Source organism: Nyctibius grandis, chromosome 5 (assembly GCF_013368605.1).
Source record: "Nyctibius grandis isolate bNycGra1 chromosome 5, bNycGra1.pri, whole genome shotgun sequence".
Taxonomy (NCBI): domain Eukaryota; kingdom Metazoa; phylum Chordata; class Aves; order Nyctibiiformes; family Nyctibiidae; genus Nyctibius; species Nyctibius grandis.
Window position 1 is genome coordinate 61,582,053 of NC_090662.1, and position 21,263 is coordinate 61,603,315.

The 21,263-nt window shown below is 50.9% G+C and overlaps 1 protein-coding gene across 2 annotated transcripts; it reads left to right on the forward strand.

Annotated features, from left to right (window-relative positions):
- Nucleotides 1-2,847: 2,847 nt before the first annotated feature.
- On the forward strand, nucleotides 2,848-6,174 carry C1QTNF6 (C1q and TNF related 6). 2 transcript variants are annotated; one of them, XM_068402084.1, is made up of 3 exons: nucleotides 2,848-2,898; nucleotides 3,710-3,947; nucleotides 5,557-6,174. In XM_068402084.1, the coding sequence occupies exons 2-3, from the start codon at nucleotides 3,716-3,718 to the stop codon at nucleotides 6,102-6,104; spliced, it is 780 nt and encodes a 259-aa protein (XP_068258185.1). In that variant the 5' UTR covers nucleotides 2,848-2,898; nucleotides 3,710-3,715; the 3' UTR covers nucleotides 6,105-6,174. The 2 variants fall into 2 exon arrangements, with proteins under 2 accessions (XP_068258185.1, XP_068258186.1); XM_068402085.1 differs by lacking the exon at nucleotides 2,848-2,898 and having other exon boundaries at nucleotides 3,669-3,947.
- Nucleotides 6,175-21,263: the final 15,089 nt, after the last annotated feature.

The window sequence follows — 21,263 nt, forward strand, 5'->3', positions numbered from 1 at the left end:
CTTGGTGTGGATGATACCTTTGCTTCAGAGGTTTTGGTGAGGGAAGAGCTGTGAAGGGTGAGTGTGTGGGTGTTTGTGGATGAATGCGAGTATGTGTGTATGTGTATCAGGGCAGGGGGTCCACATGTGCAGAAGAGGAGCTGAGCTGTACACAGGGAGTGGAAAGGGGATGAAACATCAAAGTCTTTCCCTTCTTTCTGTACCTGTGGTAGAGAGGGTTAATAGGATGAAGGCAGTCACTGGGGGACAACCAGGCTCTATCCCCCTACTTCACCCTGTGGGGGGTTGCAGGAGAAGGGAGGAAATGTAGAAGGAAGATGAAGCAGCTGCTTTTGAGCAGGGATTGTTGCAGTCCAATCTGGCCAGAGCTTCCCTGGACTGCCTCCAAGGCGATGAGGGAGAGGGAAGTCTGTTGAGCACACAAGGTACCTTCAGGCTTGGGTTACACTTAAAAGCGTGGCTGGCACAGGGTTACTGGACAGCATTCTCAAAACTCCTCTCTTTGAGCACTCGGTCATACAAGCCAAAACCTCCTACAAATGTGGCTGCCCTGGCAAAATGGTGCTGGTGCGGGCAGTTCCCTTCAAGGACCAGGGCGATATTACTCTGCCAAAAGTGTCTTTACTGGCATAAACTGCTGCCCAGCTGGGCAATGCCACCAGTGCAAGGCTGTGACTGCTGGCTCCCTGCAGGTCTCTATTCAGCTCGGAAAAGACATTAGATGCAAAGTCCTGCTCACTGCCCACTATGGGCTGTTCTTGCCATCAGATGAGAAAAAGGCAAGGGTCCCAGCTGATGAGGTTCTCCACGAAGAAAGTTTGCTTGGTTGTGAGCAACTCAGGAGTGCAGATGGAAAGGCGGGTTGGAAATGAGAGCAATGGCCTTCCCTGCTACCTGTTCCCCTTGGAAAGGTAGAGGAGGCCAGACGTAAGGCAGAGAGCTGCAAAAGGGGCTAATGTCATGCTTGGAAATAAGCCAGGCAGGAAAACCTGAGGGAGAGAGACACTGCAATAGCTTTGATGGGGCAGAGAGGAACTCTGCCTTCACTGTCAGTTTCTGATTTTTCATGCACCCCAGAAAATTTATTGGCTTTCAACAATAGTACTGTCAGATGCTGAAATCCCCGCCAGCAGCAGGCAGGAGTAGACAACACAACTGATCACAAAAACCCACTTATGTCAGCTGGCAAGGCTCCATTAGCAAGAAGTATTGCCCTAACCCTTCCCCCGCTCATTTTCCAAAAGGGGAAACTGAGGCACAGGCAGACGTGGGAGACTTGCAGTGGGTCTCATTGCGTGTCAGTGCTGGAGTCCGGCTAGGAACTCACAAGAAGAGCAGCAGATTTCTTGGTCCTCTTCCCACTCCGGCTGGGAGGCATGTTCGCTCTGTGCTCATTGAGCTCCAGGCTGACAGGCAGCCTGAGAATATCTCCATGCCTCCCAGCCCCCCTTCCTCCCTTCCCCCCAGCTTGCAGCACATATTTTCCCAGAGTTTTCCGCTTGCTTCTCCAGTGGTGCTGGGGTCCTGCCAAACACCAGCCACTCTCTGGGAAGCGGGGCCTCCCATTCCCAAACCAAACAAATGGGAGAAGGGAAACAAAAAGTCCAAGCACATGTAGACAGGCACAAAACCCTTTCCCCCTCAGAAACCTTGGAACCTTCTCCAGCTTCTCGCAGAAACTGCAGGAGGCGCAGTGCTGACTTGGCATTTCTGGCCCCAGCAGAAGAGAGCTATTGTCCATCCTTCTTTCAGCCTCCCTAAGATACATGTGCACCCCTACTGGGTCTAAGTTCCCAAATCTGGTTTGCTGCAGGGTAAGACCCCCAAAATCCACTTCCCAGCTGATTCTGCAGCGTAAGGAAAATCTCCTGTGTGTGTCCCCACACTCCACCCCCTCCCCCAAACGCCCTCATTCCCAGGTTCTGGTGCAGGCACGTAGTGCTCACCCCAACAGCACAAGCACGTCAGCTCAGCGCCAGGCTGGGGGCAAAGATCATGGCCAGAGTTTGCTACAGATCCTCCTCAGCTTTGCTGGCAGGCAGCTCCCCACAGCCAGGCTGTGCTTTCAGGCCAGGCACAGCCCTCCTGTGCAAACTGAACTGCTCGGCCTGGGACCTGACCCGGGGACTTGACCGGGGGATGACACGCGCCGGAGTGCAAGGCTTGGGGCTCTGCCCAGGGAGAGGGGATGACCAGAGAGGGGAAAATAATGATGCCTCTCCCAGTTGGCAGATGAGCCTGTTAGAAGTATCATGCTGGGGCGAGAGGCTGCAGAAGAAACAATGAAGGACAGCTTGGAAGATGAAGTAGTTTGGGGACTAAGAGTGGGACCGGCACAGATGCAGAGAGAACAGGGCCAGTCGGGTTAAGGGCTAATGCGTGGGACTAACGAAAGGGGTGAGGGCAAAGTCCTGCACCATCCCACCTGAAGGAAAGTCTGTTGCTCGCACCAACGCACCCCACCTTACCCATCCTGTGCTGCTCAGGGTGGGACACTGCCCTGCTGCCTACCCACCCTTTGCACAGGGTGCAATCTGTGCTGCCTTCATTTTGCTGAGTAGGGCTAGGCTGTTTGGAAGCGAAAAGGCAGAGAAAAAAAACAACACATATAAGGAAAAGGCACGACCTAGGAAAGAGTTAAAAGTGCCGAAACCCAAGCCGGATTGCAATGGAGAGCGCCCAGAGCCAGGGAGGGAGAGGGGAGGGAGCAGGTCCAAGCCCAGCCAGCGCTCGGCAGCGCCCGTGCCAAGAGGCAGCTTTCTTAAGGCCATGGGGCGCGGGGGGCGGCTCTGCGGGCCGGGGGGAGCCGGCGAGCAGAGGCCGGGCAGCGCGGAGGGGAGCCCTCGGCCTCCGGGGTGTGCTGCCGCGCCGCGCTGGGGTGCGGGCAGAAGGAAGGGGGTCAGCGGCTGGGAGAGGGGCTTTCTCAGCTTGTTTGCGTGTCTGTCGTAAGCGTGTTTCTCTGCAGGCTGCCCGCTCCCAGCTTCGCTCCCTTCGCCCTCCGCGGCGGAGCAGCTCCCCTCGGGGCTGTCCGCAAAGGCCTGGCGCTGCCCGCGGCCCTCGGGGGAGCCGGGCACCCCTTCGGGAAGGTGCTGGGGTTCGGCTGAGCGCTGGTGGGAGGGGGCTGAGGCACAGAGAGGGGTGGGATTTGGCGGGGGGAAGGAGGGGGCTGTAGTTAAGTTCCCAGCCCACAGCAGAAGGGGCCTCTCTGCAGAGAGATGAGGGTCAGACTCTGGCTGGGACAGGGGGGTTGTTGGGTTGGACTCCCGTGAAGAGCTGATAACTGGTGACCGGAGGACTGGAGCAGTTTTTTACAGCCCTCCCCACAGATTCAGCAGCCTACCCCATGCTTTTGCTAAAGGGGCTGTGTGATTTGCCATGTCTGGCTGTCCTCTGTCCCAGCCTGGGGACTGAATCTTCTGGTGGCTCCAGTGGTTTGCTAGTGAGGGTCAAGCCTTCTGCCAGGGTGAGCACCCCATCTCCATTGGTCTGGGCAGAAAGGCGTGGGGCATCCTCTTGGGCCATGCGGTTGCTACTCAGATTGCAGCCTTGAACCTCCAGGGCCTTCAAGCACGTAAATTCCCTCCGCAGGACATGCCATCTCGTCCCACCCCCGGCTCCAGCCACAGAAAGATGTTTTGTGGTGATATCTGCTCCATTCTGTGTCCTCCCCTTATATTTCACTCTGGCACTTCTTTCATATTTTTTCCAGGTCACCATGGACATAATTTACCTGCGCACACCCCTGGCCTTCCTTCTTCTCCCTCTTGTTGTGCTTGGGGCACCCACTGATGAACCCAAGCTCACAGAACCAGCCCCTGGTGCTTGCAAGCACTGTTGTGACCCACTGGACTCTTCCACAGGTGCCCCACCACTCCCTCCCAGCCACCACCACTTGCCCTACCCAATGCCGGAGGTCCGTCCTTATATCAACATCACCATACTGAAGGGTAAGTGCCCATCTTGGCCCTGGGATGCCAAGGCCTGCTCAGGGACTGGTGGCACTGCGGTGGAGGTGACAGCTTGGTTGCTGGCATCCTGGTTATGCTGACAGACTGCCAGATGCCATCCTGAAGGATGTGTGCCCACACACACTGTGCCCAGGGTTGGGATGTTTTGTGCTGTGATCAAGAGTAGCCTGGAGGGAGGGAAGTCAGTGCATATCCATGCTGTCACCTCTGTGTCTCAGGATGCTGCCTGCTACCAGCTCTTCCTCCCTGCTAGCACAGGAGTGGCAGTGGCAGCCTCTTGCCAAGTTGGGAGGACACTTTCCTTGCCTCAGACTTCCAGAGTCCTGTAGTGCCTGAGGGAAGGAGCAGTCTCTATCCATCTGCAAAATAAGCAGGTTTGAAGGGTAGGCATTGGCACCTGGGAAGGCTGTGGGGAAATCTTCTCCAGCTCCATGGGTCATATGCATTTTGGAGTGGGAGGAGGGCAAGGGGAGGCAGCAGCTATTTGCAAGCACCTCCAGGCTAACTGGCAATGACCCTCAGTTCATTCCACCCTGCTGTGGCTGGCTTGGCTAACGGGAAAAGGCTCCCTATTTTAGATCAGCTCCTCCCTTCAGGGCTTCCCTTTTAGCCTTTGCTGTGGGCAAAAGCCTGTTCCCAGCTGGATCCTGCTCCACTCGCTTATTGTTGCTCTGTGGTTCCTCTGGTCTAGCTGGGCAGATGCTCCCACTTCCCTGCCCAGCATGGAAATAGCTGCAATCCATCAAAGCTCAGAAGTGTGTCTGGGGCATATAGAGGCCTGGACCAGAGTGGGGTGTTGCAGGGGGACCTGCAATACCATGCAGGGGATGAAGAGGAGGAAAAGAACAAGGCACAAATTTGGGATGCTGTCACTTGTGCTGGAGGCTGCTCTGACCCCCATCGCTTCTCTCTATACACAAAGTACATTCTGGTGCTGCTCTCTTTCTGTATTGATGCCTGACCAAGTGTGTGACAGGCAATGTGCACCAACCCCAGGGTAGATCTGCAGTATTAATTATACAGGATGCCCAAAGGATTCCGATATTGTCAAAGTACCGGCCCTCTAACTTGCACTGCACCATCCAAGTCCAGTTGGGATCTTATCCCTCTGACCCACCTCAATGTCCCTCTCTAGTCACATTGTCCCACAGATATTAGCACTTCTTACCCTTCTCCAGCCTATGGCAAGAACAGTGTGCACACTACTTGGATAACTGGGCCATAGGAGAGGTGTGTAGGAGGACAGGGGCTGTGGGGGAGGTAAAGGAGTGTGAAGGAGGAAGAAGAGGTCAAGAGCTCCAGTGGTACTTTGCACCGCTGGGCTCCCTCTCAGGCTTAAGTCTCCTGAGGACAGGTCCTAGTACCTCCAGCAAGGCCGTATCATGTGGTAAGCGGGGGGTCGTAAAAGAAGAGACCCCAGTTGCACCCAGAGCTCTGTTAGCTTCTTTCCTGTGAAGCACAATGATATTGTGACCCATTTACCCCATCCTTGAGCAATCCTCTGCCTCCTCATTAGGCTTTCTCATCGCCACTTCCACCTCTCCCTCTGGTATCACACAGGAGTTGTGTCCTCTGCTTCCTCTTCTAGGAGAGAAAGGAGACCGGGGAGAGCCTGGGATGCCAGGAAAATGGGGCAAAGAAGGACCACGAGGCGAGCGGGGTGCCCAGGGCCAGAAAGGCAGTAAAGGACAGATGGGCGCAGCGGGAGACCCCTGCAAGCATCAGTATGCTGCATTCTCCGTCGGTCGCAAGAAAGCACTGCACAGCAGCGAGGGCTTCCAGGTCTTGATCTTTGACACCGTCTTCGTCAACCTCTACAGCCACTTCGACATGTTCAATGGCAAATTCTACTGCTATGTAGGTGGACTTTACTATTTCAGCCTCAATGTCCACACCTGGAACTTCAAGGAGACCTACATGCACATCATGCACAATGAAGAAGAGGCAGTCATCTTATATGCCCAACCCAGTGACCGCAGCATCATGCAGAGCCAGAGCCTCATGCTGGAGCTTCAGGAAAATGATGAGATCTGGGTGAGGCTCTACAAGCGGGAGCGGGAGAATGCCATTTACAGTGATGATGTTGACGTATACATCACCTTTAACGGGTACCTGGTCAAGCCCAGCCTTGACTAACTGCCACTCCTCCTCCTTGGGGCCTCTTTGGCCTTTTCCTTCTTCTTCTCTCTCTTTACTGCCCGCAACCACTGCAAATCACTTGGAAATGGGCCTGTCAAGTCTCAGGCACTGAGTGTGAAACTTGCCACACTGGTTCCCACCTCACGCTCTCTTGTAGCCAGGCCTGTATCTGTCCACTTACAGTGTGACACTACCATCTTTTGGCCCCTCACCTCATGACCCCAACTTAGATTATTGACTTCTTCTAAACCTACCAGCTAGCTGTGTCTGGCATTTAGGGTCCTAGAGCAGGAGGAAAGCTAAAATGCTGCTTCTGGGGTTGTGTCCCTCCTTGGGGCTTCATACACAAATGAATCCTGTAGAAAGGGCTAGAAAGTCCCCACTGCCTAGATGCATCCTGCCTCCTCTCTGTCCCAACTAGACATGCCAGTTTTGCAGCCTGCAACGTGGCCTTAATGTCACACCTGCGTGAGAGACTATTGCTCTCACACCTGTAATCTGGAGAGCAGACTGGGGTCTGATGGCCTCCTGTAGCACAAGGAATATGTAGGAGCGGTGAGAGACAATACTGTCTTTCCAAAAAGGGGACTGTTGGCCTTCTGAAGTATGTCATTGGCTTTCCTTAGACACTCTTCTGGGTCACAGAGTCCAGGTTGGCTGTAAAATCTAGGCCTGGCAGGATTGTCCTCCTCTGTGCCAGCTCTAACTCTTCAAAGAGATGAAGGGCCAGACACTCAGCCAAACCCTTCAGAAGCATCTGCTGTTGAATTAGTAGAGCCCACCACTCTATTCCCACTAGAGAGCCTAAGTACAGGATGAGAGAGAGAGACAACCCTACCAAACCTCCCTCCCAAACCTCCCCTTGGGGGCTACTCAGTCTCGGTTCCGCAGCTGTGGGAAGCTAGTCCAGACAGTGAACCCGAATCTGCTCTCTTCTTTGGCAGAGGTGCACCCATGACCTCCCATTGGTATCAGCAGTCGCTCCTAACACTCACTGATGTAAGGGGAGAGTCAGGCTCTGGCTTCTGCATGCCATTACATTGTCTTCCTGAAGGTGGTTCTCCCACATTGGTATTGAGGGACCACTGTTTCAGTACCTGAGCTGGAGGCTGTAAGGGCAATTGCAGTTAAATCAGTTCCAAACCTGGGAGGCTGGCACCTATTTGCCTCTGTGATTGAAAAGAAATAGAGGTGAGACTACAACACCTTGCCCCGGGGTTAAAAGCTTCCCTGCTCTTAACACATGCTCTGTGCCCTTTTCTGGCAATCTCATCAGAGGAACTGAGAAAAGCATGTGGCTAAGACAAACCCTTGCTCTTCTTGTCAGGTTGGAGATGTTGCAGTGGGAAAGGAATGCCAGTGGTAGGGTTTTCTAGTACCGTTTGTACAGTTCTCACACTGCTGTCACTCACATCCCTCCGGGATTGCTACAGTCATGGGGGGAGCAGGTGAGGCTGACTCTGCACTTTGGGAAACCTACTTCCACATGTTGTGGTGCTCCCATAAACAGCAGTGCCAAGAGTTGTCTCTTTTTTGAGTCTCAGGACAGGACAAGCAGGAGAAACTGTATTTCTCCTCCTCTGCCCATCACTGATAAGGAAGTCTTCTGACTTAGCTAGATTCTGTGGTCTCATGATTAGCCATGGTCTCTGCCTATAACACCTGGGACTACCAGAGCTCTCCCATAGCAGATATGCATCATTATACAGGACTAGGTCTGGTACACTCAGCCTGGGATGGCAAAGGCACAAGGATCCAGGCTAAATACTAAAAACTAACTTGAGAGAATTGCAGGACATTTTCTCTCTTGCCCTGTTTACTTACCCTCCCTGCCTTGCTAAGGAAGCTGTACAGACTGGAATGAGTTTCAGGGACTTTCTGCCCTGGATCCTCCCCACCCCTGTCACTGAGGCAATGGATATAAAAACAAGGTTTCACTCAGGCAAAGCTGGGTTTTTCCCAGGAAAACATGTGATGATGGGAATGTGGGAACTAAAGGAGACGATGAGTTTCTTCCCCTCCCTTAGCAGGTCAAGCTTGTGGAATTATTCAGAGACAGGATTTCAGGCAGGAGAGAGGAAGAAGCATGCTGGAGGTGATGCTCAGGACCAAATCCCTTTTTCTCTTCCTCAACAGGCCGCAAACCCAGATATTGTCTGTTTACAGTGTATAGTGCCCCTGAGTCTCCCTGAAGAGAAACAAGCCTCTCTAACACTGAATAGCTCCAGAAACAAGCTTCCTTCTTCCTCCTTTTCTATTTGGTGTTTGAATGCTAGTGATAGGTCTCATGTGCTACCCATGAGAAGCCAGATGGTGCCTGATGGACATGAGAGAGGAGGGCAGGGGGACCACAGGGCATGTTTAACAGGCTTCTTGGTGCTAAACAAGATGGTAATCCCTTGGTGCTAAATCAGATTTCAGGAGTATTGGGTGCTTTCTGAAAGGTGTAGTAGGCTGAGTTGTAATGTACTGTGGAATTAATGGTGCTTAATGTTACAAAACCAAACAAACTCCAAGAACTTTTGTATATATATATTTTTTTTTCAGTGGTATTAAACTTTTTCGCTGGTTCTTTTGCACTTAGATCTGCTTTTCCCTCCCAACCTATTCCTTCTAGCTCTGGTTATCACCGAATAGTGCATTAGAAAAGGCACTGACCTGAAAGAGGTGAGAAATCTAACTCAGGTCTGAAACTCCCCTGGGCAATCCTGGGCAATCTTCTGTCTGTTTCCTTTGTGGAGAACCATAACTTTAAAGCTATTTACTACTTCGACACTTCTAATTGTGACAACCCTCTCCTCTCTGCTGGGAAAGCTTTAAGCAAATTCAAGGAAGGATTCTTTGGAAATTACCAAAAAAACAGGACAACACAATGGGTTGTAGGATTAGGCTTCAAGTACTTAACTAATTCTATTGAGGAAGGCTGGGCTAATGCTGGACTTCTTTTAAGGGGGATCAGACCCTTTATCTTGTGAAATTTTTAGCACATCCTTCTGTCAGGTACTTAGAGTAAGCATGTATGTTTTCTGTTTCTCTTTTCTCTGCCAAGAGGTAAAAGCCAGGAAGTACAGATGTAAGAGGGACATTAAACTCTTGACTAGACACTTGTACTTGCTAACAATGGGGTGGGTGGCAGTTCCAGAGTTAAGATGGACATACATTTTTGGAAGACCTGTGTGTGATGGGAAAGGCTTGAGGTTCAGGTCAGAGGTGGAAAGACAAGTGGCAATTGCCCATAAAGTTGGGGAAAGCAAGGAGGCATGAGGGGTGAGTGGAGACTTGGAGACTTGAGTGGAAGATCTAGGAGGGGTAGAGTCCTATCGAGGTCTCAGTGCAGGTCGAAGGTAAGTGGTTTTTTTTTAGCATCTTTGGGGTTTAGGCTGAGGGGACTCCTGCTGAAGTGGAGGAATGGACAAGAAAACAAGAGGAGATGCCCATATAGGACCTTCTGTTTTGAATTTAATTCATCTTCACATAGCTTCTCCTGTGGTTTGACATGTACTAGACGCTTCATTTGGCAAGGGGTGGAAAACATAATCACTCGCATCCTTACAGGCGTCTTTAGTCCTGCGTCAGGCCTGAAGCTAGGGCTATATATATCCTAGTAAATACAATACTCTGTCAGATCGGGAGCCCGACCTTCTTTGGGTTTTTTATTTACTTCTGAAGAAGCAGATAGAAACATGTCCTCAGGAAGTGCAGGGGTTGCGCTTGTGCATGTTCCTGACCCCTTGAGGTGAGATGCTGGTAGATTGGAGGTGCCTTTGTCACACTTAAAAAAGGTGAGGAATGAGGGAGGAGGGAGGAGCGGAAATGTGTAGCCAGACCTTCTAGAAAAGTTTTCTGATTCAATCCTTTAGCCTGCCCCATTTGGAGAGGAAAGTGCTGCCTGAAGAGTCTCTTCAGCCAAATCCCTTGGGGCTAAGATATATGCATGACAAATGGAGTCTGTAGCCAGTGCCACCCATCACACTGTAGATGCCTGGCTGGGGAGTTGCCATAGGTGAGGCTCAGCTCAGGCGAGGTGGTCCCTGCAATGCTGTTGAAGGAATGAGGGCTAGACTGGGTCAGACCAGCCCTGCTGCCCTGCCAGTGGGTGCAGCCATGCCTTGACAGCCACGAGAACTCCAGTCAACTAATTCACTCCAGGGCTGGGTCCTTTTCCATGCAATGGGGCTGCCCTGTGGTATGTGAGCCTGGAGTTGGTGACAGCCAGCACCTCTCTCCTGGGCAAAGCAAGAAGCGTGCCCTGGAGTGGACAGCTTGCTACCTCTGGGGCCATGCCTCTCTTTTCCCCTGAAAGACAGGTCCAAGCTCTGCTGCAAAGGGCTCTGTGGCTGCGTCTCAATCTTGTTCAAGGTATGTGCCAAGGGGTTGGCCCTTTAAACTGGTTTCCTGCGGGTTTGTGGTCTTGCAGGTGTGAAAAGCGGGGGAGTGGGAGAGGAGGTAAAGGGCGGGATATGGTGCTGTCTCTGGGGAAGGAAGCAAGTGTCGGGGCCAGCTCAGGAGAAGCTGAAGGCACTGCAATAGCTCCTTCCCCTGTGATAGATGTGGAAAACGGGAAGAGAGAAGCAGGGCAAGAAAAGGGGTATAAAAGGAGACCTTTGACCCTTCAGCAGTGACTCTGGTGGACACAGGTGCACGTGCCTGCACCCAAAGCACCAGGGAGGGCAGGGGGGCAGCATGGCAGGACCTGGCTCTGCATCTCCCCTGACACTTTGTCAAGGGTGGGCCCAGAAGATGCCAGCAGAGCCCCTGCCTCCCTCTACCTTGTCCATCGCAGCTGGATGCTGTCAATGGGTTGAACCTGGCTCAGATTCTCTATTTCTCATCTTCCCTTTCCCATTGCTGGCTGGGAGCTGCCGTTGGGCCCAAAGGGCTGGATGCAGACCCTGTCCATGGCTGCGTGGGTGATGGGACACAGCTGCATTGCCGACGGCCATCTTTCCACCGGCTTGCATGGCATAGCCCTCCTCTGACCACAGTGGGAAAATGGGCATTTGCCAAGCCATGCCAGGCTTCAGAGGCCAGCTTGGTGCTGCACTCTGCTATGACACCCACACATCTATGCACACACACGTACCAGCCCCATATGGACATCTCTCACCTTCCTGCCAACGGAAACTGTTGCCCTTTGCAAGCCTGGCTCGCTCTGAAGATGCTATCAGGAGGTGGGTAGAGGGTGGCTGAGGCTCCAGGTCTCTTCAGTACAAGTACAGCTCCCTCACCTCATGATATGCCTCCCCGCTTCTCCCACAAAGCCCTCTGTGATCTCTCTCCCCAGTTATACCACGGTGAGTGCCAGGGCAGAAGGTTTAAATCAAAGGCTTCTGATAGTTTCTCAACCCACAGACCAGCCCCATCTCTTGAGTTTGTGTCACTTAACTCACAAATGACCAGGGAATTACTGCAAAATCTCACACCTTTCCCAGTCTCTGTTTGCAATGACTGAAATGGGAGGGAGCAGGATGAAGAGCTCTTGGGTTGGAGAAGCTAAGTAAGGAGTAGGGGGCTCGCCATCCACCTGGGAAGGCTGGGAATCCAGCCTTGAATGAGTGGGAGGAGGGGGACTGGTTGTTGATTCACTTTAGCCTACTTGCACCCATGCCTTCAAGAAGTGAGGCTGACCTGCATCAACCTCAAAGCTGCTGAGGTGCCTCAACTGCCAGGGAGCCAGGGAATGCAAACTGCAATGCACGTCTGAGGTGGGAGATGTGTCCAGGCCCCACTGGTTGCTACTGAGGACAGTTGCAATGCTTCAAAGTAGCCAGGGGAAGCAAATGCCCAGAGAGAGGAAGGAGCACAACAGGTCTCCTGCCTAACTGACACCCATCCTGTAGGCATCATTTTCACTGTTCTGGTCCCCTGCTATAAAGTCCTGACCACTCTCCAGGTGTTTGACATAACAACATCCTAGTGCAAGACCTGGGCAAACATCTTCCATGAGGTGCTGAGGCTCACTGCATTCTCCTGCTTGCCCCACACGTGCTTTCTGGGCTCGTGGCATTCTCCCAATTGCCCCTACACATAATTTTTTTTTCCTACATGTGTCCTCAATTCTTTCCCTGAAGTAGTGGAATGGAGCAGAGCACTAGAAAGGACTTTACATGCAACTAAGCCCTGTCCCCTGCAGCCACAGGCCGCAGTTCAGCAGATCTTTTGGGCCAAAGGCCACAGAATTACCATTACCACGGTCCAAGACACCTCCCAAGACCTTGCTTCACCTGACTCCCACTTCTCTCCATGTGGTATGCTGATGGCCGTTGACTCTTTAGAAGACCTACGCAGGCTTTTACACTTCTACCACATTGCAAGCTTGGTCCCACAAGACTTTGAAATGTTTTTTTTGAAATTCCATTTGTTCATGGTATGTCAGAGTCTGAAGCACTCCCCTGACCCTAGGACAGGCTTGCTTCTCCTCCCCCATCCCCAACCCTGCCAGCTGTGGAGACAGAACAGCTCTGCCCTCATTGCAATGGCTAGACCAGGCAGGGACAGTGGTGGGTTGGCTCAGCCTGTGACTCTCTTGTCCTGCAGGGTGGCAACCTGAGTTCTACGGAAATGGAGAGAGGATCACTGCATTGCCTTGTCTTTGCTGCAGGGCATTTTCTTTCCACTATCCCCCCAGCTTTAAACTCCCGTGCCAGCCCTCCTCACCATGGCAAAGCACTGTGCAGAGACCTCTCTGAGTGCAAAGTTCAGGGGAAGCGGTGGGACGGTCAGGTGAGGACTGAGAAGGGCAAGAGGAAAAGGTCAGTGACGCAAGCCCAAAGCGATGGCTCTCATCTGAGCTGCTCTGCTATTTGTCCGTGGTGAGCTATTTCTACTCAGCAACAATTCACACATCTGGGGACCACAACTCCTTCCACCGCCCACGCTCTTCCTCCCCCCTCACGGGGACTGAGGCAGAGGAGGGAGGAAGGAGGGAGAGATACTGCACCAGGCTGCCAGCATAATTTCCAAGACCAAAGGGAAAAAAAAATCCTGAGTGGTCCTTTTCAACAGCCACCTTCCCTCTGGGCACTGAGCATCTCTGATGAAGAAACCCACTGCCTGCAAAGGAGGTGGGAAGAATAAGAAGAAAGGGGGGATCCTTTCTCTTGGGGTGCAGGGAAGGTCAGCGCTGGGGATGTGTACTGACACCCTCATCCTTGAAACATGAAAGCAACAGTGCAAGTTTCCCTTAGAATTAAGGTCTTACCTGGGTAGACTGTGGCTAAGGGAAGGGACCCTGGTGCCTGCAGACACGTGTTGTCCTTGGCCTGTTTCCAGGGTAAGCGTTCTAGTGGAGCCAAGCGCTTGATCCTCTCTGTGCTTCCCCACTTGGCTGCAGCTGTGTGTGCGTGCGTGTGTGTTTATGCGTGCGAATGTGTGCACAGGTGCAGGCAGAGAGCATTCCCCCCCTGACCTTCTCCACAGCCTGCTCCCAACTGTGGAGCACAGCACCCTGCCTAAAATAGCCCACCAAGCCCCGTGCTTGCTGCGAGGGCTGCAATTGCTCTTTTGAGATGCAGGGAGAGGGAGGATGAAATTATGAACTGCTTCAATGCTCTGCACCCTCTCCTGCTTCCTTCTCACCCTCTCCACCTTCCAGCAGGAGGTGCTGGAGCAACAGGGAATGGTGATATTCAAAAGGACATTCCCCTCCTGTCCGTGTGTGCGACTCTTAGGAACAAAAGACAATGAAAGTGACACCCTGGTCTTGTCTTTCCCTCAAGGAACCAAGTCCCATTTTCCCTGAGACCTCCACATGCCATTTCCCAAATACAGGCACAGTCAACGGGGCAGATGTGGTGAGATGTGGCTTTGACTTTAAGCTTACAGCAACGAACCTGAAATGTCTCACATAGAAAGGACTCTGTGTCGCATCTCTCAAGGAGCACCTTCAGGCTCCTTAGAGGCCACAGTGGGGGAAATAGTCATTTCCACACTGCTTGTTTTTTCTCCAAGTGGTGGTCTTGCCGTGTTCACCAGGAACTGGTTAGTAGTCTCCAGTTACAAGCAACCTTTCCTACTCCAGCCCCTCCATCCAGAAAACAGGCTCTTCAATTGTGTGCAACCATACCCAGAAACCTCATCAAGCTTCAGAACCACTCTGCTACAGGCACTTCACCTCAGAGGAGCTCTCCCTAGAAGGAAAAGTCCTCAGAGCAAGCCCAGAGCTGACAGAGGCAGGCTCTCAAGAGGGATAAGGAGCCCTTCAGGCTGACCTGTTTCACAAGGTGGTACATCACTTGGGGGAGTGAAGTGCTCTCAAGTCCTTGGGTCAGGTTGTGGACCTGGACTTCACACTTCCATTCCATTCCTTCCATCCAGGGACACTGTTTATGGCCACTGCCTTTCTCATCATACCTTCTGCCTCCTGAGGCGAGGAAGAAAGAGTAAAGTGCTCATAAGCAGTGACATTAGAGGGGCAAATGATGGGGGGCGGGCTGAACCTGGGAAACCACAGAGCAAGGGGAAAAAATGGGTCTCCTGACTGAGCCCAGGGGAGAGACAGGATCGCAATTCCTGAGCACCGAGCTGTGGGGAGACAGGCAGCTGCATCCAAAAAAGTAATTTCTGTTCAGGCATTTTAATGACATGAAAGGTAATAATTGCCATAGTCGCAAATCAGTAACCCCCAGAAGGGCTTAAGGGGGAACAGGGAGTTGGCCTTTGGATAAGCATGACATCATCAAGCATATTTTAAAACAAAATAAACAATCTAATTAACTCCCTTTCTAGAAACTGCTCAGGCACAGAGATGAAGGAAATGGAGAAGGAGCAAGGAGAGCTCTGAGCAGAATGGGGGTGGTAGTTGTAATGATTTTTTCCTCTAGAGAAGGAAGGGAAATGTGATTAAATTGGGAGCAAGCCTTGCTAATCAAAGCACCTGAGGGTTTATTCCCAAGAGTCTCCTTGCAGTATCATGTCTTACCTCCAAGCAATTTTGAATGTACAATAAATCTCTGAATTCTTCTCAATTTATTAGGTCTGGAAGCCATCATTGCTTCATATTAGGCTTGTTAAGCATTTGCACAGAAGCCCTTCTAACTTTAAATAGAGAGAGATGTAACACACTGGCAGGCTGCAAAACAGAGCGGGGCTTTATCTTTCCAAGACCACCCAGGTAACAAGGTAATAATTTCCCTCAAGGACAAGAGCAGTTGCTGGTGCTGAATAGCAAATCAGCCAGCGTTCAGCTCATCTTGCACGGGCACAGATTTGGTGTAAGGCTGGTCTCTGAATCCAGTGCTGCCCTCCTGTAGATCATATAACTTGCACAGGCATTCCCTCTTCAATACAGGTCTGTGAGCAAGTTCAGTAGGCACTCTCGCCATGCATCTTCAGCATTTGACACCAGGGGAACCCTCAGGGAGTTGCATAGGCACATTTTAATACTAGAAGTCAATAATGTCCTTACAGACCTGGGCTGTGGACACCTGCGAGCGATGCAGGATCTGGTGCCTGGTCTGCAAATCTCAGTTCTTGAAGAAGATGGGAAGATGTCCTTTATGCCCCTTTCTCTGCTGTGGAAATTGAGATGCAGAGAGGATGTGAGAGCTGTAGAAATATGTCGCTAGTCCCACGGGTACGCCACCTTCCTTCCAGTTCACACTGGTGAGTTTTCCATCACAGGTGTGCCAGGCTAAGAACATCTGCATACACAGACGCCACGATTTAGCTGACAGACATCACTTGCCACACTGCTTTGGCTCAAATATGTGCTGTGCCTCACACGCTGTGTCCATAGGCTCAAAGGCATAGGTACTGTCCTTCCTTCATGTTTCTGAGACAGAGGGTACTGAGGAACACAGAGTGCCAGGCCCAGGGTGAGAGACCAGGTCTTCAATGAGTATCTCTAGGGAGGGACTCCAGGTCCAAGCAGCCCTTGTGGCACCACAAGTGCCCATTGGGGATGCAGGCATCCACACCTAGGAGCTCACTTAAGCCTTGAGCCTACTGCATGGGCTCCAGCCCTTCAGACCAAAGTCCTGATACCGTCTAGTTCTACCCAAACATAATGAGGAGCTGGCGCTCAAGTCATGAGTGGGGGCATCTCGTGACTGTCCCATGCTCATGCTCATGAGTTCATATCTATGTGTTCACAGCCAGGCAGGCTAAGAGTGAAACTGCTCAAAAATAGCATGCTTCCCCTCCTACCCTTGTTTCCCCACTTCTCTGGGCCTGTGACCATCACTGGCAGGGAGTGAAAGTGAACACCTCCTCCATCCCCTCCCACCTGTGGCCCCAGACTTGCCACTGGTGAGAGTGCCTGCAAATACCTAAGCTTCCTACCACTTTTATCCATGTTCTGCCATAGCTTGCAGGGCTAGGGAATCCCTACTTTTGAACATTTTGTGTATTTCTGTGTATATTCGATGCCTTCTGCTTTTACCAGGCTGATCTATCAGGACACTCTCTGTGGGACAGAAGTTGGAAGGGAAGAAACGCAGGAGTATCATCTGCTGTGTAGGTGGGCTTAATGCTTGCTGCCCGGCATGGTTACCCCATTGTGGTACCTGATCCCAGAACTTAAAACTCTATTGCTTAAAAGCCTCTCCACTTAAACACAGTGATGGAGATAAACCTGAGGGCAGCATTTAGCCTATAGTAGCAATATCCCTAGGGATGATGGAGCGGAAGGGAAATAAAACAGCTTGACTCTTTAATGTCGGCTCAAGGTTGCCATTTTGATACAAAGCAAAGCCTCTTTTAGACTGGTAACGTGAACAAATTCAATAAAAAGCGCGCTGATACACTAAAGAGTGGTTCCCCACGGGGCCATTTTAACGGACTTTTTTCGGAGTAGAACCGCAATTTAAGAGGAAAATAACAGCAGATGTAGAACTACGTCGTAGTTTTGAGAAGTGCACGTATACGAATGGCAGGAAATTCAATGTAAAGGTTATAGTTAAAACAACATTATTTGGAAAGTACCAAAAATAACCTACAGAGTGTCTAGAGATCTTCACAGTGTGTCCTGTCAGGAAGCGAACTTTGGTGGCCATCAGGGCATCTCTGCCCTCATTCCCTCACCTCCTGCTGGCTCTGCACCCTTCCTACTGCTCCTCTCCAGAGCAGCATGGGGACAGGACACCAAGATGGATCTACTGAGGCCTACATTGAGCTCACCCCTGGTGAGCTGGGTGGTTTGTAAACCACAGGCAAGGCATCCCAGTTAGCCTGGGACTCCACTCCCAGCTGAGAGCCAGCAAAGGGAAGGGATGTGCCTATGCTAACGGCAGCTAATGAGCTGATGAATCGCGGGATAATTCAACACCACACAAAACTTTTGCACTTCACATTTCACTCTCTCTGTTCTCCTGTTCACCTCTGTCATTCAGTGGAGACTCTCAGTGGACATGCAACTGAAAACGAGAAGTTTCAGCAGCACTGCTCTTCTCTAATGAAAACAGACTGGAGGGGGGAAAGATGAGCCTGTACATAAGCAACTGCCCCAGCCTTGAGGATTTTCAAAAGTTATGTTGCTTCTGAAACACCGATCTGGCCCAAACAACATCTTTAACCAAACCTCCAACACCACACTTTTAGCTGCTGCTTTAACACTGAACAACAACGCTGACTAGTGAGTTTGCCCGTCTCAGTCACCATTATGGGGACAGGAAGGTAGTCACAAGAACACCTTGCATGTGTCGCTGACAATGTGGTTTTGTTTGTCTTCTCACATTACAAATGGCACCATTCCTAACAATGTCAGTGTAAAGGAGATAAAAAGTGCCGAATTCTCAGTAGCACGACATCTTGGGCAATCAAGTCTGAAAACTGTGCTGACAGCAAGTGTATTTATCTGCATCAGATGGAGTCTGGACACAATCTGTGTAGGAAACCCTTTCTTCTGCCACACAGTTGTTGTTCTAGTACATTTTAAACTGTGTTTCTAATGGAAATTAAACATGCTGAGGCAGTCTGTGTCTCCATGCATTGGTGTTTGGCTGTCTGTTAACTGATCTGTCAGACCATTTCCCCTCCCTCCACAGTTTTGGAAAAGTCAATCAATTCCAGTCACTCTTGACAAAGAGGTATATCCCTTACTACTGTTAAGCAAAGGTGGCTGGATAGAGGAGAGCTGGCTCTCTGTTAGGACCCTCATTGAGGAAGTCTTCAATGTGACATCAGTCCTTACCAGATATCAAAAAATTGGCATGAGAATCTATTGTAGAGATCCAGATCTAGAAAAAAACAGTCTCCAGCGAATTGAATGACCAGATAAATCCTTGTTTTCAACTGTAGCAGCCGCTCATCTTCTCTAGGGACTAACTACATGTTAAGTTTTCCTCTTCCACTATTTCAGGTACCACAGTGCACAACCAACCTCATCTGATTCTTACACATTAAAAAAAGGAGAGAAGAAAAAAAAAAAAGGGGGAATTGGTGGGGGTTTTTTTTCCTTGATAAGCTGAACAATAAATGGGTGCTTTGAGGTCTTACTTTCCCAAAGTGATCTCTAGTTTGAAGAAAGATGCAGATTTCTCAGTCTGAAGGACAAATGGGGAAAATGATGGTTAAAATGAATACTGCATTGCAGCTGCAGAGCTGGTGATACCACAAGTTACTCATAGAGCACGTCATTGCTTTAGCTGAGGACTTCCACGCCAGAATAAGATGCATTGATTTGAAGAGTTCCTGGGAAAGGCGGGCTGTGCCCTGATGTTACATGCCATTACAGCTCCACCCTGATGGGAGCCTCCAAGGTGCAACTACCGCAGTCAGTGGTTACCAGAGCAGGAGAGAATGCAGCCCATGCTCTCCCCTGCTCCTCTTCAACAGAGGCTGGCTGGTCAGGTTCCCCAGTTGCCCTCACAAAGGGTGACCAGAACAGGAGTCTTCAGATGATTAACAAGAGCATCCTCTCAGACTCCTGGTCCATGTCACACGTAGCAAGGGAAGAGGTGCTGCACTCCAGACCACTGGCTAAGTGTGTTTGATGCTGGAGTGGAGTTTGAACAGCAATGTTGTGAGAGCAGCCCTGCGGAGAATGACTTGGGGGTACTGGAGGATGAAAAGATGGACATGAGCCAGCAATGTGCGCTCGCAACCCAGAAGGAGATCCATATCCTGACCTGCATCAAATGAAGCATGGCCAGCAGGTCAAGGGAGGTGATGCTCCCCCTCTACTCTGCTCTGGTGAGACCCCACCTGGAGTACTGCGTCCAGCTCTGGAGTCATCAGTACAGGAAAGACGTGGACCTGGTGGAGCAGGTCCAGAGGAGGCCCACAAAAATGATCAGAGGGATGGAACACCTCTCCTGTAAGGAAAGGCTGAGACAGTTGGGGTTGTTCACCCTGGAGAAGACTCCAGGGAGACCTTATGTGGCCTTTCAGTACTTAAAGGGGGCTTATAAGAAAGATGGGGACAGACTTCTTAGTAGGGCCTGTTGCAATAGGACAAGGGGTAATGGTTTTAAACTAAAAGAGGGTAAATTCTGTGATTCTGTAAAAGAGGGTAGATTCAGACTAGATATAAGGAAGAAATTTTTTACAATCAGGGTGGTGAAACAATGGAACAAACTGCCCAGAGAGGTGGTAGATGCCCCATCCCTGGAAACATTCAAGGTTAGGTTGGACAGGGCTCTGAGCAACCTGATCTAATTGAAGATGTCCCTGCTTACTGCAGGGGGGTTGGACTGGATGGCCTTTAAAGGTCCCTTCCAACCAAACTATTCTATGATTCTCCCAGAAATGGCCATGAGGATCCACTATTGCAACCTTCTTCAAAATGGCTCTGCCCATGCCTTCAAATCACTGTTTTGCTCCAACACTCTTTCTTTTTGAAGTCTGATATCTTCTGAGACCCAGTCTCTGGGCTGGGCTGCCTATGACTAAAAACTCATCCTCCTCCCACACCCTTTTTCCACTACCTGAAACCAAGATCCTTTGTTGTTAAAGGAGGCCTCATCCTCCAGGTTTATATAGTCCTCAAAAAAGAACTGCCTGGAGACTTGAAATTAGCCTCTGGCAACTTTTGGTCAGCAAAACCTTCTTGCCAGACCTGAGCTTGGGCCTTGAGCTGCTCTAGGAGAGAAAGGTGAGGATCACAGAGTGTGGTGACCACTGTGTGTACAAAAAGAGATTCTTATCATCTGGCCCCACACCAGCGGCCATCTTCGTGCAGCCCAGACCAGACAGGAAACGTGATGTGCTGCACTTCAGAGAATTATATTTGTGTATGGAAAAAGGGAGGTGTGCAGGGACACGTGCATGTGCATGCCTATCTGTGAACTGGGCAACCATTGGGCTGTGGATTTGCATTTGTGCATCTCTCTTGTCTTGGGAGGTGAGGGCAATGTGTGCTGGGGAAGACATCTGCCTGTAGTGAAAGGATCTTCTAAAACTAAACAAGCCCTGCAGGGCCTTTGAGGGGTTATCCGTCTGCAAAGGTGAGGGCACGTGAAGCTTTGGAAGAAGGTGGACGTATTTTTTGCATCCCTTTCTGGCCTGTTGAATGGACAAGCCATGCCAAACAGGCACTGCAGCTGCTGCAGGATGGTGTTGCCTGTCTGGACTAGCTGTGAGGCTCAGGTAGGAGGGGGTGATTCTTCCTTCTGTGGAGCAAGTGGGGTGCTTGTCTGGGTAGGGAGGCCTTGGGATGGGTGCTCCTGCAGTGTCACACCATCTGCAAGTGTGAGGGTTGTGCCTCAAGCTTGCTCACACTCAGCACTGCCCTTGTTCCACTCCTGCTCTGACCCAGGAAGGATCCTCTGAAACTGGGGCACTGGTGGGGAGGCTGGTTTTGTTCTGGTGTTGCTTAGGTCAATGACTCAAGTTATTTTTCACAAAGTGGTCCACGGTATTTCTACTGCAGATTGAGTCCTATCCCCAGTTTCAAATTGATCTGTGCATGCATGAAGACCCTGAGAGCAATATGAGTGGTCTGTCTGGGTGTCTGGAAGAGGAAGCTATGGGTCTCTTGCCCATGTTCCAAGAGGACAGGTCCTTCTCTCTCTTTTGCTTCCCAGCAATAGTTACAAACTGGTCCCAGTACATGTGAGCACTGCAAGCTAACACCTGATCCCTCCGCCCTTGTTTCTGCACCTATTACTTTACCAGCAGGAAGTAGGACGTGGTTTGGGGCTTTTTATTCTTGGCCTCGCTAGCCTTTTCGATACTTCAGGGCCTCGTCTCAGTCTGACAAGGCAAGCAAGCAGCAGC